Source organism: Sceloporus undulatus, chromosome 5 (assembly GCF_019175285.1).
Source record: "Sceloporus undulatus isolate JIND9_A2432 ecotype Alabama chromosome 5, SceUnd_v1.1, whole genome shotgun sequence".
NCBI lineage: Eukaryota > Metazoa > Chordata > Lepidosauria > Squamata > Phrynosomatidae > Sceloporus > Sceloporus undulatus.
This window is the reverse complement of record NC_056526.1, coordinates 18,237,217-18,255,189: the sequence shown is the minus strand read 5'-3', so window position 1 is coordinate 18,255,189 and position 17,973 is coordinate 18,237,217. Positions and strand designations below refer to the sequence as shown.

Sequence of the window (17,973 nt, the reverse complement as noted above, 5' to 3'; positions counted from 1 at the left end):
CAATGCCCTCTTGCGCCCTCTTCCATCATGGCGGCGGCAGTGGCAGTCAGGGCTTTCCTTTAGGGCTGAGAGCGGAGGCGCCGCGCGTTGTTCAGGGGTCACTCCTTCTTCCTCGGGAGCGCCGCGCGCCCTCTTTCCTGGCGAGGCCCAGGTAAAGGGAAGGCCGAGGGAGGGAGGGAAGGAGGGGGCTGTGTGACCGGACTCTTCTTCTTCTTCTTTGTTCTTAAGCCCTTCTTTCTGACTCAGGGGAAGCAGCCACAGGGCTTTCTTGGCAAGGTTTGTTCGGGGTCCTGCTTTGTTTCCTCCCATTGTCATCCTCTGAGGCTGAGAGAGTGTGACTGCCATCAAGAGGTTGTTGTCGTTGTGTGGGAGGGAATACAGCTGGGAAGCCCCTCTTCTCACTCACTCATCCGCCCTTGTCCTTTGTCTTTTAGCAGCATCAGCGCTGGGAGCCTGGGAGCCTTTCTTGGGGGAGGCTGATGTTTTCAGATTGTACGCCACACAGCAGCCTTTATTACTCTTTTGCTCTCTTTCGATTTCTGTCTTGTAAAGCGCTCTGCAAACTTTGAAGCGCTCTATAAATGCACGTTAATAATAATAATGATAATAATAATAATACTAAGTTATCACAGAAGTGGAGGCTGAGTGGGGGAAAGCCATCCCTAGCTGTACAAAAGCCTTCAAAAGGTTTAGACAAGGTTCAAGCGCAGAGGTGCCGTTCTTTTGCTTATTTAGGCATTGTGCATTGACCTATTTATGTAGTAAATTATGTGGTTGTTTCATTTCGCACATTGTGCGCATTGTCAGTTTTGAATCTTGAGCGGCTCTTCCTTCTTCTGGAAGCCTATTCATTCCATGCTGTTTCTATTTCCAAAGTTTCTGCGAAGGGAGTAATGCAAAGGAACACATCTTTTTGGTTAATCATGAGATATATGCCTGTAGTGAGAATGGATGAGCTTTTAGGCTGAAGCTGAGAGAGTGTGGCTTGCCCAAGGCCACCCAGAGGGTTTCCAGGGTTGAACGGGGTATTCGAACCCTCTTGTACTCCAATGCTCAAACCACTACCCCACACTGCTCCTCCATTGATGTTGCTGCTATGATTATTTTGAAGGGGAGCGTTAAATTTATTGTAGACATGCCACATCTGAGTCTAGACTGTGTAACCCCGCTTTTTCTTCCATCAGAGGTTGTCCTGAGGGGCTTAGCCTTCCTCCGTGTGTCTATCATCCCATCTGTCCCTGTCTGGCTTCTCCTGTTGTGTATAATATGTGTCAGGTGGGACTTTTCCACCGCTGGCAAGTTCAGATGGTTTCTAGACTGAAGGGCAAACTAATCCCCCCACCCAGAAAAAAAGGTGCATCCTCCATGTCCCAGTCATTCCTAAAGAGGTACTAATGAGGCAATAGGCTGTGTTTGTGTGCATGGGATCACAGTACTGTGTTGCCTTTAAAAAGACAAAGTTGTTCATCACGCAAAGGAGATCGGGAGTTTATCCCGTGAATGTCTTGGAAACATAGCGTAATTACGCAAAACAACGTCGCACAAAACCATCCATTAAAGTGGTCACAAAGAAGCATTAACACACATCTTTTTAATTTGGGGATTTCAGCCACAATGCATTTCTGATATCACTTTACTTGCGCAATTGTGTGTGATAATCATTTGAGCAATTACTCGTCAATTTCACTTTATTTGCAGGATGCTTTAAATGCACTTTAATCTCTCTTTAATGCCAAAATTAGCCCCATTGTGATAAACTCAAAAGAAAGAAAGGGGATATCGAATATGTTGAACGATGGGTATGCTGGCTGTGGGTTGTTCATAGAGGCTTTCCTTACAGCGGGGTGCAGATATCTGGCAGCATGGCTTGAGCGTTGGGCTGTGACTCTGGAGACCACGGTTTGAATTCTGACACAGCCGTGGAAACCCACTTGGGGACCCTGGGCAAGTCACACTCTCTCAGCCTCAGAGGATGGCAGTGGCAAACCCCCTCTGAAATACTTGCCAAGAGAAACCCATGGCCTTAGGGTCGCCATAAGCAGGAATGGAGTTGAAGGCACACAAAACCAACAAGTGTGGTTGTCTGAAAAGACAAGAGGAGCAGATCCCTCCTCCTCCTCTTTCTCCTGGTAACAGGACAGGGATTAGCATCATTGTCTGGCAAATGCCTTTTCGTTTTCCAGAGGATTTTTGCTGGTGGAGCAGGTGGGGCTGTGCTTGTGCCGACGTGCTGCATTTGGGCTGCTTTTTCTTCCCTATTAGCACTTCCTTCCTTCCCAATTCACAGTTTGCTCAACAGTTGGTAAGCATGGCAGTTCTGTACATGTGCGAAGGGAAGGGAAGGGAATATGGAGGCATGATACAGCATGCCCTTTGTCCTCCTTCAGACTTGTCCTTGCAAGAGGAGGCCTGTGCTGCTGTTTCTAAATCCTGGGCCTGGTCTGAAAGATGAACAAAATCTTTGTAGAACTGCATCAGTTATTATTTACTGGTTTTATGGAATGGGAATCCATTAGGTCTATACAAGAGTATAGCTTGGAGGCTCATTAAATGACTGCAGACTTTAAGTGGAAGGTTTGCTCAGATGCCCTTTCAAGGCACATCTAGTGGCTCTGTACATTTTAATGAATATTTTCAATCATCATTTTCCTTTGGCTACCTATAATACTTGTTGTTGTAATGTTTTCAGATAGTCTTAGACGTTTGCTAAGCCTTACTTAATATGATTTATATGTGAAATTTTAAAAAGCAAATGATGGAATTATAACTCACTTCTCAAAATATCTTAATTGCTGATATAATATATGTAGTGTTTTGAACTACAAATGGAAAATGTTTTGGTGTTGCTTCATACATGCAAATAGTAGTTCAAAGTGTGAAAGAGGCTGGGAGACCTTGGTGGCAGATAATTCAGTTAAGCCCATTGAATGCTTTATTTGTTTGTGGTAGGTTTTGATGAGCTTTCTAAAGTTAAAGGAAAACCTTGGATAAAGGACTGATAGTGAGCTTTTTAATATTCCTTTCAAAAGCTTTTCCTTTTGAGCAGCTTGGAAATGAGTTTCTAAACACTAAAATATTAAAAAATGTTTCCTTTCCTTCATAAGACGTTCCAATATTCAGTTGTGTAAGCTCACAAAAATAATATTTCCATGTTCTGCAGAAGCAGATGGTGACATAAATGAGATTGTTCTATCAGTCAGTTACTACCATGCTGATGATAGAAATTAATAGCATTTTATAGATTGATGTACGTACGTATGTTTCGTGGTATTTGGTCTGCAAATGTAAGAGCTTAAAATGTAGTTAAGCTTTATCAGAGAATTTGTAGGAAACCCAAAAACTGTTTGATGTGCTGCTTTCGAAATGCGCATTCTCACTACAGGTATATCTCAGTAGATGTGTTCCTTTGAATTACTCCTTTAACAAAAATTTGGTGCTAGAAATAGGAATAGCATGTTAAAATAGGCATAGGTTCCTAAACCATGAAAAGGAAGAGCAGGTCAACACATTTCAGCAAACCTTTCATTCAAAACTAACAACGTGAAATGAAACAACCGCATCAGGGAAGCCTTGCATAAGTAAACAAACACATACTGAAGCTTGTATAGACCTCTTGAAGGCTTTTTTAAAAAGTACATCCAGAGGTGGCCTTTGCTTTCCCAGCCTCCATTTTTGTAATGACTTCCATTTTGTTGGCCAGACTTATACATCCATGCTTTTATAACACGCTGGCAGTGGTTGGTGAAACCGTCTTATCTGATCTCACTTTCTCTCTCGTTTTGCTGTTCACAGATCTCACTCAGAGATTCTGGCAGCAGCTGCTGCTTACCATACCTTTTGCAGTCTGGCACATACAGTTTCAGTAGGATTGGCTAAAGTACACTCCAGGTTAAACATACCCAGCTCTTTAAAAGTCTCTCATCATAAGGCATGGTTGCTGCAGCCTGGGACAATGACTAGGTGCTGAGCAGATAGAGGGGAAAAGCTCACTTACCTTTGGGGTTTCCATGGTACAAAAATAATAGAAAGCAATGGTGCCAGCAACTCACAAGCCACTTTCCTGTCCACACTGGTGCACAGACCACACACCTGTGCGATAGTTTGCACTTTCCAACTTGATCCAGAGCAACCCTGGGTTATTTTGCTTCAGTGTTTAGCCCCAGAGCATGGCTTCATTCTGGTTTCTTCCCATGTTGGCCATGTGTGTCATTTAAAGAGGTAGGATTCAAAATGGAGTGAAACTGCTTCTTTTCGCTCATGCAGACTGGTACAGAGAAGAGTAAGATAACTTGATACAAAATAAGCTAACTCTTGTAACTTCTAAAATTGTGAGGAGTGATTTGGATTATTTAGGTTTTGTCAGATGTTTTTAAAACCTGCAGTTTTACACTGAACAGTAAGATTATTTCCAGATCCTCCATGAAAACAAAGGGCCAACTGTATATACATATGTGTACATGTACATCCATATAAAAATCAGATTAATGATTCTCCTGCACAAGCTATAGCGATCGCTTTCAAATAACTAGAACAAATACTTTTAGCAGCTTTATCAAATAAGGCTGTTTTGTGTATAACATGTGAATTGCAGAATTCCGTAGTAGAAAATAATCTTAGTTTTAGGATATGAAATTGTACTATTGGACCTACAGTACTTATTGGACATACAGTACTTACAGTATATACAGTACTTATGATACATAAAAGTATAAAAGATTTGGGTCTGTACAAGCAAAAATTATAAACATGTCATATATTAAGGAGAAGTTCCAGCTTCTGTATCATGCTTACCAAAGTGCATGTGTCTTATTCATTGCTATGTGAAAAGTAAGAAAAATATAAAACACAAACCACACATTTTTAAAATAAAACAAAAGAAAATGTATTGGTTCAGTGGTACTCAAATTGTTTACCTTTAGGATCACTCTTTACATCTACAGGCAGATGTTCCCCCCTTACACAGCATAGTAGGTGAATAAAAATACTTCGTATATTTAGTGTGCATATTTTCATTCACACTTTCATGTCTGTTCATAATCTAACATTTTCTAATGAGATAATAACATCATTCAGACTAGAACATTTTTATCTAAATCATTTCTGTTGTCAACTCAATGCATGTATAAATTTTAGACATAAAAAGTTTTGAGAAGCAGAGGAGGTGAGAATCAGAACCTCCAAGTCTCCCTTGAGCAGCTCTCACGCTCCCCTGGGGTCACACCCCACCATTTCAGGATCACTGTCTTGCTTGGAAAGAAACAATCCCACCAAGTACACTAGCAGCCTATTTACCGTATATACTTGACTATAAAGCGACCTCATGTATAAGTTGAGGGCAGGTTTGGGGGCCAAAATTATGGATTTTGACATGACCCGTGGATAAGTTGAGGATAAAACTTAGGGGCATTTAACAAAGAATTTAAATGATGAAGCAAAGGAAAACAGTGCCAAAGAACTTCCAAAATTCCAGCAGGGATAACTGTGCTCACACGGATGGAAGGATGGATGAGAGAATAGAGTAGGGTCAATGCTTCCAGGACAGATTACGTTCTTGCTTTTCACCAGGGGATGGTTTTGTTTTTTATAAGGGTTAAAGTACAAACTTTAACCCATGCATATGTCGATCCAGGTTTTTTGGGTCAATTTTTTTGACTAAAATTTCTAGACTTATACATGACTATATACAGTAGATGCATAGTTTAACTCAACTTGCTTCAATAGTGTATTATCAGATGTTCGACCCCACTCATACACACTTCTCATGAAGATGACAGCACTCACTAGATGTAAAAAAATGCATTTTAAATCTGAAAATGCATCTATACAACATGCACAGAAATTATCCTTTTCTAATTCTGTAGCTGCCTTACATACAGATCTTCAAACTACAGGTATACCTCAGTTAATGAAGTGGATGTGTCTCCTGGACATTGCTTCTTTCACAGAAAATTTGGTATCAGAGGCAGAAATAACATAGAAAGAACAGGGGCCAAATTCCAGCTAGTTAGAGGACAAGGAGGGGTTGGATGTGCCATAAAAGACTTTGTAAAAAGAAGCTTCTTTGTCAGAGGCATTGGCGGGATACATACCGACAAAATGTAGCATGGCGGCGACAGCAGTAGGGTTAGGGAGCATGCACCATTCATACACTCCCTAACCCTAGTACATACTAGGGTTAGCCTAGTACGTACTGGGAGCGAAAAATGACAGTGCCCATGTTTTGACATGACAGACACCTAGCATCCGCCCGTCCCGGCGCCTTTGTGACGCTGCAAGTGCGCCATTGGTGTATTGTGGTGTCACAAACGTGCTGCAAGAAGAACCCGCTTTTTGCAGGTTCTTTTTGCTCTGTGACAGAGCTGTTCGGTTTGTCCACTGCGGCTCCCTCGTGGAGCAAACCAGGGTGGTCTGTATCCCGCCAGAGTTAGCTGAAGTATGCCTGTATGCAGATCCTGACAGAGTTAATAAAACATATGTAAAATCTATTAACTCATTCCAATAGCGAAAATATTTCATTGGCAATTTTTTTCTGTATTCCCCAAGGGTTCCATTTCCTCCCTCTAAACTGAAATTTGGTCCAGGGATTATGGGGAAAAGGTTTTTTCCTTGACTTTTCTGATTTTTTCCTGGATCTTTGTGCCTCTAATTAAAAACAAGTTCCAGAAGATTTCCAACTCATTGGGAGTAGGCTTTTAGGATCCAGAGGTTAAGTAAGTTGCTGACTAAAACAGAAGCACAGGGATTCTGTGAAAGTCCACCACTGGTTCCTATCCCAAATCCCTCCTCACTCAGAAAACAGGTCTCTGGCAAGTTCTGTTTACATATTTACAGTAATACTGTACTTCCGTCCCAGAAGTAATATTGTAATAGTGTATGCAGTTCAGAATAGAAAGTGTTTTGGCATGAGCTGTCTTTCAGTAATGCATTTTAATTCTGAGTTAAGACATCAGTGTGTTAGAAGTCCTTCTTGTTACTATTTTGTATATGATTCATAGTTGCAATAAATTCTGCAGCAAGGGAATTGAGCATGGGAAATAAACTGCAAAGGATTCCAAGCATCCTCAACAATGTGAGAAGAGGTGTGGTTTCCTCAGGACTTAGATAACGGATATCAGATCTGTTTGCAAAAATGAATGAATTCTTAACGTTAAACTGTTTGTGCCCAGTGTTTCAAACTGATAATTTGCAGCAACCCATAAAGTTGGTCTTGTGTCAAGGTGCTAATAGCAGATGAGACTGTTGGGAAGAAATTTGGAGGCACAGAGTGGAGGGGTGTTAGCTCTTTTTCCCTTGTGCTGTGGAAAAGCAATTATCCATACCTTTAGCGTTAGTTTTAATCAGAAGGTAGGATATTAAACAAGTAAACAGAAACAGAAGCACTAATCATACCAGTACAGTATATATATTATCGGTACTGTGGGTTTTCTGAAAAAAAAATTAGTTGGAAAAATTTCCAGAATTTTTTGTATGCCTTAGATAGATTTTGCAAGTTTATTTGATTATATTTACAGTTGACCCTCCATATTTACTGGGTTAGGGGCACAGGACCCCTGTGAAAGTGGGAAAACCACAAATAAAAGGACCATTGTTTCTTTTACCTGAGAAAACAGCTCTCTAGGAATCTCTAGGTCCTCCAAAGCAACTCCGTTGTCAATATCTGCCAGAAGTTGACCATAGAATTGTGCTGGAGGAGCTACAAATGCCTAGTGGAGTGTTCTCTCTAGGAATCTCTAAGTCCTTCAGTGTGACTATTGGTTAAAGTTGACCATAGAGTTGTGCTGGAGCACCTAGATATTCCTAGATGGAACATATTAATAAAATCTGTGAATAATCAAATCCTCAAAAGTCAAAGCCGCAAATGTGGAGGGCAAACTGAACTAAATAAAACTCTATATAATATTCCAGCAGGGAATAAGTATTTGAATGGAACTGTTGGGTGGGGGTGGGGGGGGATAACTACACTTCATTGTGTATGTGTGTTGTGTGCCTTCAAGTCGTTTCTAACTTATGGAAAACCTAAGAGATTTTCTTGCAAGATTTGTTCAAAGAAAGTTTACCATTGCCTTCCCTTGAGTCTGAGAACATATGGCTTGCCCAAGGTCACCCAGTGGGTTTTATGGCCAACTAACTACTCCTAAATATTATATATGTTCACATAAATCTAAGATGTCACTGGCAAGCTAGTGGATTCACCACCTGCTATTGGGAGCATGTTTGATTTTTTTAAATCCCAGTCATTCAGCCCATTGTAATGTTTGGATGACTCTTTCACATTGTTATCTCTCTCACTAGCAAATGTTTCTGTATGTTGATATTTGAAGTAATAAATGTTGGTGGTGCATTTTCACTCTTTTTGCACAGTTGTTTGTATAACCCGGATGTGCTTTTAAGGTTTCTTAAGAAATGTTGATCTTTCAATGTTTAGATCGTGAACAAAGGAAGTTCTGCGGTCCATAACTGGAATACTGGAAGCCAACCAGATGGCATCTTCTACTGCTGTGCCTGTAGGATTTCATTATGAAACAAAATACGTTGTCCTCAGCTATTTGGGTCTTTTGTCGCAGGAAAAGCCTCAGAAGCAGGACAGTCTGACAACTCAAGGTAAATATATTCATAGTACACTTAAATAATCCAGTTAGCTAAATCTGATTTTTATATATTTCAAAATATGAAAAAGATGTAGGACTTAATTTTTTCAAACAATAAAATAATTCACTAGAAAGAAGATAACTTTAGAGGATAGTGATTGAGGTCCAAAACACACTGCAGAAATAATCCATTTTGAGACAGCTTTAACTGCCCTTGCTCAGTGCTAGGAAATCCTGGGAGCTGTAATTTGTTAACCTTCTGACAGAGAAGGTTAAATGCCTCTCACAAAACTACAGCATTGAGCCAAGGCAGTTAAAGCGATCTCAAAATGGATTATTTCTGCAGTGTGTTTTGGACCTGAGACTCCTTCCCCCTTTTAAAATTAAGAGATAATATTCTTTATGTTCAAAATTAAAATGACCTTAACAGATCAGAAAGCTGGGCCAAAATTAACAAAATGAATTTCAGCAAGGAGAAATGTAAGGTACTATACTTAAGCAGAAATAATGAAAGGCACAGATAGGATGGGTTAACAATAGTACATGCGAAAGGGGTCTAGGAGTCCTAGTAGACCACAGGTTGCCTGTGAGTCAATAGTGCAAGGTGGCAGCTAAAAAAAAGTGATTCTAGGCTGCATCAGTAGAAGTATAGTGTCTTAGACCGAGGGAAGTAATAGTACCACTGTGTTCTGCTTTGGTGAGGTCTCACTTGGAATACTATGTCCAGTTCTGGGCACCACAATTCAAGAACAGTATTGACTAGCTGGAACGTTTCCAGAGATGGGCGAATAAAATGGTGAAAGGTCTCGAATCTTTCTTTAGGGAATGTGGTATGTTTAGCTTGGTGAAAAGAAGGTTAAGAGGTGGTGTAATAGCCCTATTTAAATGTTTGAAGGGATGTCATACTGAAGATGGAGCAAGTTTGCTTCCTACAGCTCCAGAGAATAGAACCTGAAGCAATGGATAAAACTACAGGAAAAGAGATTCCACTTTAATATTAGGGAGAACTTCTCGACAGTAAGAGCTGTTTGACAGTTGAACCTGCTGCCTCAGGGTGTAATGGAGTCTCCTTTGGAGGCCATTTATCAGTGGTGCTTTGAACATGTATTCCTGCATGGCAGCAGAGGTGGTCTTGATGGCCCTTGTGGTTTCCTCCAGTTCTGTGATTCTGTGACTTAAATCTACAGAATTTTTAAAAACCCTCCCTTCATATGTGAAAGATACTAATGATTTCCTACTCAGAATTGAATTTTTAAATCAACAATATCAATTTGGTTACTATACTATATTGGTTTCACTGGATGTTACCTCCTTTTATACCAACATACCACATTCTGAAGGGATTGCATAGAGTCCTTAATATTAGGAGTTGTAATGATCTTCCCAATGGAAATTATTACAACATTAGCAAGGTCACTTGCAATAATTTCACATTCAATGAAAATCACTACAGTACTTTAAAAAGAACATTAAAAGAAATAATAATAATAATAATAATAATAATAATTATTATTATTATTATTTGTACCCCACTCTTCAGCCAAAAAGTATAGAGCTTGGCTCTAAGATTCAGACTCATGTAACACTAAAAAAATCCTACTAAAAAGGACCAATGAACTTAAGCAAATGTGCTTCAAAGGAGATATCCTCCTCATATAATTGATGATAACATCAGGAGAGCAACCATCATTTTGAGAGAAAATTTTCTTCACAAAAGATGAGTCAAGTAAGTTATTTGTGGTTGATTTCCATCCAGCATCTCCTAACTAGCATTACAGAAAGATATCTGTTGTTCACAAACTCTGAACATCTTGGTAGAGCCAGATATCTGTTGTTCACAAACTCTGAACATCTTGGTAGAGCCATTGCCAAGCCTACACTTAAAGTTTTCTGCCAGCCACCAAATCTACATAAGTTGTTAATCAAAACTGTCCTCAAAACAGCAGTATTGCACCCTTGCAATTCAAAGCATTGCATCACCTTTAAGTACCTTAAGAATTGTCAGTTTTAGGAGCAGAGTGACTGTCAGGACCAACCAGTGGCCAGTCATTTCAGCTCAGGACATCATAGCCTCTCTGAGGTCCTGTTGTCTTCAGGCATTTTAGATAAAAGGGAGAATTTCAGGATTCTTAGATTTAAAACCACAATGTCACATGACCTCAATATAGAAGATAATCCATTGCAGCATATTTTGAACAGGCACCTTGGATGCTGCTCAGGTCATCTTTAGCAACTGAAAAAGGTAGAACTTGAAACTTTTTGCTCATTTTATTTCTTAGTTCTGTTTGTTAATCACTCCCTTCCCCATGGGTTTATCTGTCTGCAAATTGGGGGGAGTTTTTTCTTTGTCTGCTTATTTGCCAGCAGTTTTGTGAACAAAAGGGACTGTATTGCCTATTGCTGTCAAGTCAGCATTAATATTTGCTATGTTGCTTTTGGTCCTCTGTTGTTGTTGATTGTCCCCAGTTGTTTCCAACTTACAGCAACCCTAATGCTACCCTGTCACAGGGTTTTCTTGGCAAAATATGTTTAGAGGATGTTTGCCTTCGGCTTTCCCTGAAGCTGAGAGAGTGTGACTTGCCCAAGGTCACCCAGTGGGTTTCCATGGCTGAATGGATGTGAATCCTGGGTCCAAAACACACTGCAGAAATAATCCAGTTTGAGGCTGCTTTATCTGCCCTGGCTCAGTGCTAGGGAATTCTGGGAATTTTGTGAGATATTTAGCCTTCTCTCTCAGAGAGATCAGGTGTCACAGTAAATTACAATTTCCTCGATTCCCTTACATTGAGCCAGAGCAGTTAAAGTGGTCTCAAACTGGAATATTTCTGCAGTGTGTTTTGGACACTGCTCTCCAGAGTCATAGTTCAGTATTCAAACTACTGTACCATACTGGTTCTTGCAGTGGTAAATGGTTGCTGTTTGAATGCAAAGTTGATAATTAAATGAGAAAGCACTGATTGTACAAGAGTGGTTATATAAACAGAATTCTTATGCACTGAAAGGATTTCAGTTCTCTTCCTCATTTTTTTCAGCTTGATTTCTTTCCAGATATGACAGCCCATCATTTGTCATCATCATCATTCATGTTTTGTAGAAAATAGATGTTCTTCTGAATGGACTCGTTCTCAATGGAGCAGGGCAAATCTTGCATTAACAGAATTTTTATTTGATTCGTCTAGCTGCAATTTGTGTAACCACTGTTCAGTCTTTCTGAATGGGAGATATGACCAAAAATTGGTGTCTGTTTTCCAGATACGGTGCTTGTTTTCTATAATATGATTTTTTCAAGATACATTACTTGTTATTACAGGATTTTTGGGTTTTTTTAATACAAAGTTACAGTTTTAGAGCAGTTCTCCAACAACACTTGGAGGAGCCACAAAGTGCCCATCCCTGAATTAGAGGATTGTTATACCTTTCAAATGCATTTGAGCTTCCATTACAAAAAATGTGAGCCAGTTTAGACCACTTGGCTATTGTTTTAAAGAGGATCAAGCTGAGAAAGAGGCCTGGAAATAAAACTAAGAATACTAGTGTTGAAATAAGAATATAGCAGTTTAGAATTTGCACCACTTAAACATTGCCTTATTTCCTTGTATTATTGAATGTTAGTGAATAAATGGAGCCATGGAATTTGTCTTGTTGTAGAGTAGATATGCTATGCTAATTTTTCTAATGTATTCCGTAAAACATTTTTTAAAATGGGAAAATACACTTGTCTCTAAATTCCACGATATTAGTAGTTTTATCAGAAGAGCATAGTATTCATTAACTATGTGAGAATCTATATTGAAGAGGAGTAAAAATTAATCAGGATCTTTTTTTTTTTGCAAGTCTACTAGCATTAAATAAAACACTTCAATTATTATCTTAAGTTGGATCTGTGAAGGAGTTAAACAAATAGTCTGCAAATGTTTTACAAATAAGAGAATTTTTTTTTGCATACCTAAATACTTAGGAACTGCTGTATTGAAAGAGAACTTTGTTAATATATATAATAACATAGTAATTAATGTAGGAGTATTTTTCCCCCTATTTTGCCTTTCAATAAGGTGCTTGTGGCAGTTCACAGGAGATAGGAGACAGCAGGTAAAACAATTCTAAAAATTAATATGCCAAGAAGATGGATGCTCAATATTGCTGGGCCATGTACGTGCCAGAAAAGCCACTTTTAACCCCAGTATTTTTAAATACAGTTTTAGTCTACAATTTTGTTCATGTCTACTCAGAAGATATTATTTACACTCAGGTAAGTGTGCATAATGATTGCAACATTTAACAAAGACATTTTTCTTCTTTGTTGAAAAAAGTTCTGGTGTTTGAAAATAAGACTTGGATGTTCCTGTGTTCATATTTTTATGAAAAATTAAGCACTTCTGCTGTGTTGGAGTGAGAAGTATGTACAACACTGGTTAACGTGTGCTGTTTTTTGCTTATTTGGATTTTCTAAAAGCTCATCAATTTTAGCTGACCCCTCTGGCTTATTTCAGTGACAGAGCCAGCTACGGTCCCACAAGCTTTAGAAAAGGAGATTCTAGAGAAAGTTAAAAGAGAAATTGAGGAGGAGTTGAAACGTCTTGATGAAGAAATTTTGGAAGGTTTGTGAATATTGGTGTACTCTCTTTCTGGACTATAGACATTGTTTCTTAAAATCCTTATGTTACCTAACTCCTTATTTTCAGAAGAAAGGCACACAGCCAAACATTACTCTGTTCCATTCCTTTATTTACACTGTACCTTCTTCCTGAAGCTGGGGGATTCAGGGCAGCTTACAGAATAAAAAGACTAATAGGTAAAACACATATAGTTAAAAATGTACGATAGTACATGATTAAAATAGTATTATGTTGTCTGTAGAATTAAAATCGTTTAAATATTAATATAAAACAGATGTGTATGAAAGAGATTTCCTCTTGTTAATAATATGAAATCTGTTATAAAACTAATGCTTTGTTTGTCTTCAGCTTTCACAAGCACTGGCTTTGACTGCCACACATCTCCAGTATTCAGTCCTGCCAACCCAGAGACTTCCATTGAAGATTGCTTAGCTCATCTTGGAGAGAAAGTATTTAAAGACCTGAAAGAACCTCTTCAAAAAGCATTAGAGACCCTACTTAGCAAGTGAGTTCTCATTTGCTTTGCTCAGCAGGGAGGTACTTTTTCTTAAAATTCTCACAGTTACAGTAATGCTGATGATATAAAAGAACTTTGATACAAGTTCTCAGCCTGATTCACTTTTCCTCAAGTATGTATTCCTCTTTCAGTGTATGAAATGAACTAGTAATTTTTCTTCATTTAAACTTGTGAACATTGACACACCATAATGAATGAGAGCCATGTTTATGCTGATTGTTCTACGTTTCTAGCAAAATAAGGTGGGGCTGAATGTTTTTGCTTATTAAATGGTAGTTAGGTTACAGCCCTTTATCCTAATATGTATAAAACTTAGGTTCCGTACCGCAATGTCATGGGGCTAATACTGATATCTCTATATTCTAGGTACCACAGATGTTGCCAAACATATCTTGGGTGCACATCTGCTATTGAAACTACTTCCCCATTCTCATAGTGGGAGCGCTCCTGGCCTTTAATAAGAGGGACAAGTAGGAAGTAATAGAGAAATTGCGTTGAGGTAGCACAGAAACCTGTTTAATGTAAGTCAGTCTGCTTTTTTCCCACTTAGAGGAATAGGCCTTCAGTATTAACAAAAGATAGGAAATGAATTTCAAATGAATACGCAGAACTTTTCTTATAAGTAAGATAAAATAATTGGCTTCACAATACCTTGCTGAATTTTGCTGTTCCTATCTATTATAAAACTGCATGGATTTTATCAAATCAGTGGCATTTTTTTCTCCCACTGCTATATGTAGTGCAGCAGTATGAAGCAGTCCAGGCATATTAAGAGCAAATCTCATCTGAACAATCTTTTCCTGTAGTTTGAACTTAAAACTAAATTAACAAAGACATTGGTCTGATTTGAAGATTCATCTGTCTGTGGAAGTGATAGCAAATGATATCTTCCAGTTTTATTGAACATTTAATACTGGGGAGAATCTCAACAACAAGTTGTCCTCTTTTTTGGGCAAGCTTACAATAACGTAAGCTTCCCTTTGAACTGTAAAAACTCCTGAGGTAATCCTCAGGAGTTTTTATAATTCAAAGGACAGCTTACCTTATTGTAAGCTTGCCTAAAAAAGAGGGCAACTTGTTGTTGAGATTCTCCCCAATATTTTAAAGAATTTCTCACATAAGTAAATATTAAGGGATAATGAGATGTGTTAAGTAGTTCCTTCAACAACTCTTTTCTAACACCGTCAGGAACATTTGGCATACTGTAAATCTGACTCTATGATATTTCCATTGCCAGGTTTTAACTGGAAAGTTAGTTTGCACCCACCTACCTGTTCTACATATCTGTAATTGGAATGTGTAAGCATAGACAGATAAATGTGTAGCATAAACATGTCCTAGGAAGAGGAAAGGCAAATAGTCTTTCAGTACTCAATCAAGTAAAGGATGATTGCTAGCAGATCAAAACAAACAGGCAAAGGAGCACAGCTTCTGCTGCTTATTTCATTAGATTTTTATTGGTCTTAACCTGACTATCTCTAGCAGTCTGACAGGACAAAACTGGCAAGAGCAGTATAACCAACTATTATGCACTCTTAAGAAATCACTGTACACATTGATTATCCTTTATTCAAAATGCTTGCGACCAGAAGTGTTTTGGATTTTGGAATAGTTACATATACATAATGAGATATCTTGGCGATGGGACCCAAGTCTAAACATGAAATTCATTTACGGTTCATATTCACCTTATGCAAATAGCCTGAAGGTAATTTAATACAATACTGTATTTTAATAATTTTGTGTACATTGAACCATCAGAAAGCAAAGATGTCACTATCTCAGCCATCCATTAAAAAAGGTTTTCTATTTTGGAGTGTTTCAGGTGTAGGATTTTCAGATAAGGGATACTCAACCTGTATAAACTTTTCTCAGTTGAATTCCTGGGAATATCAGCTTATTCTGTGAGGTTTTTCTTATGTTTATATGATGCAGGTAGAGGAGAAAATGCGAACTACTGCCCCATGCTGCAAAAATGCTGGCTAAACATATACCAAGTACTCTTGCAGATGCATGTTTCATGTAAACTCTAATGGCTTCTTCTTCTGGGTCTTTGGCTGATTTCAGTCCTAAAGGCAGAAAAAAAGAGTCACATATGCATTTTGATGTGATGTATAGCATCACATCAGCCAGTCCTAGTTCTCCAGCTGTATATGTTCATAGCTTAAGTACTTGCCAGACAGCAAGTGTACTTATCCCTGGTAAATGAAAGATTGAAAACTTGTTATAGGTAGGAGTAAGCAACTGTTGGCAAAGGGGGACCATTTCCCCTTGACCTCCCCTACAGGGCACAGCCTTCCACTGGCAACTGTGTTCTTGTCAAAATGGAAGCTGGAAGTGATGTATCACTTTTGGTTGCTATGTTGGGAAGGACACAGATAAAAACTGAAAATTGAGGGAAAGATGGTTATGTAATAATTTTTCTTTTTCTGTGGAGGGCTTTAATATGTGTCTAGGAGGCTTTTGTGTGGTTTTTGGTGAAAATTGGCTGAAAGTCATGCCTTGTTTAAAAAAATGGAGGAGGGCTTTGATACCTGCAAAAGTGGGATCCAAGGGCTTCGCAAAGCCCATGGATTCCATTTTCCCCACCTTGTTTTAGGTATTTCTCTCTTATTTGGATACATTGTGGTGAATCTTTAGCTTATGTAGCTATTAACATTTTTACCAGTTTCCAACATAATAGTGAAATGAATTGAAATGGAAGGAGATGGAGGTGAGGGTCAGTCACATAAAAGCTTTCTGTTTTAACATGACACTTTTAAGGTTAACCCTCAAAGCAAAATTTGTGTGCTGTTCCCTAAGAACCCCTTCTTTCCTCGATCTGTTCTTTTTGTTATTAGCTGAAAATACCTTATTTATTAAGAAAATACCTTATTTATTATTTATGGGAATACAGTACATTGAAACGTTTTCTCTAGCTTAGATTGCCTTTTAGATATTGTTGTAAATTCAGGTTTACTGTGCATCGCCTAGAGAGATCAGCATTGAGACAGAGAAAGGAGTCTCTAAATAGTCATGAAAAGGCAGAGAGTGCCTGGTTTCCAAGTTAATGTTACCTTTATTGCATTTAAACAGTGTTTTGTTTTTGGGGGGAGGTTGTTTGTTTTGTTTTGCTGCAGTAACGTCCCCAAACTGTCTTGTAATTTGAATACCAGGATAAAATTGTAATAGGGACATGTAGAAATATATTTGGTAGAGTTTTATGATGACATAGTTTTGATTATATATATATTCAGTTCTGTGGGATAGGTGACTGTAGAAATGCCCATATAATGGAAAACAATGCAATTTAATGAAATTCTAGAGAGTTGTTTTGATATTTGCATTGTTTCTACATAGCTTTATATTGTACAGTTAAGAAATAATTGAAGCTGTTTATATCTGTATATATAAATATATCTCCAGCCACACTTAATAAGAAAAAAAAACATTTTATAAATATTTGTGCTGGAGATAGTAAATATGAGCTATTTAGTATCTCATTACTTAATGATTCATGGGTATTCTTGTGGATTTTGATTCTGGTAGTTGAATGGTGCTTTAAATAATCTTGGGTTATAAGAAAAACTGTCACTTGAGCTTACTCAGTGGTGACAGTTGAACATGTCATGACAATATAGCTGTTGTCATCCCTTTTGTAGTCGAAACTTATCTCTGCACTTAGTATCATTTGTTTATTTAGCACATTGATAAAAATGTCTATACAAGAATGGGAAGAAGGTTATTAATAGTCTTTGATGACTTGATATCAATCATTATATGCATTATATTTGAAGAACTTGCAGATGCTTTCAAAAGATCATAATGCCACCTTCTGATGGAACTTGGCTTGTTACATCTTGACACTGTATTATGGGTGTCTTCTGCTGTCATGTATTCAATACAGCATCCAGATTTAGTAGCCAAGGAAAACCAACTGATGTTAAGCTAGAATTGATAAATGCATTTGATGCTTTGGGAAGTTATAGTCCTGAAAGAACTAGAGAAATGAGGATTAGAAAAACCAGCCAAATGTGAAATATTTAGTTGTTGGAAAAAACACATTGAAAGGATAACTGTCAGAATGAAAAGATGAGCAAGTGTCCATGGGGCATGGAACAATTGCAGGAGCTTTAGTGCCAGTTAAGACTAAATATTTCTGTTGTATTACAGTTCAATGTTGTATGCATATCAGTGTTTGTAGATCGCCAGGGGAACACTCCTTTATGATGTTGATAACCTGATTTTATGATTGCTTAATTAGAAACAGAAC

At 38.2% G+C, this 17,973-nt stretch overlaps 1 protein-coding gene across 2 annotated transcripts in view; it reads left to right on the top strand.

Annotated features, from left to right (window-relative positions):
• The window catches only part of BCL2L13 (BCL2 like 13), a 37,004-nt gene continuing 19,031 nt past the window's right edge, over positions 1–17,973 (top strand). Inside the window, exons 1-4 of one of the 2 annotated variants that reach the window (XM_042467558.1) lie at positions 1–151; positions 8,426–8,601; positions 13,079–13,186; positions 13,553–13,709. In XM_042467558.1, the coding sequence (XP_042323492.1) occupies positions 8,481–8,601; positions 13,079–13,186; positions 13,553–13,709 (386 nt within the window). In that variant the 5' untranslated portion in view covers positions 1–151; positions 8,426–8,480. The remainder of the gene's footprint in view (positions 152–8,425; positions 8,602–13,078; positions 13,187–13,552; positions 13,710–17,973) is intronic. The other variant, XM_042467559.1, reaches the window with a different exon arrangement.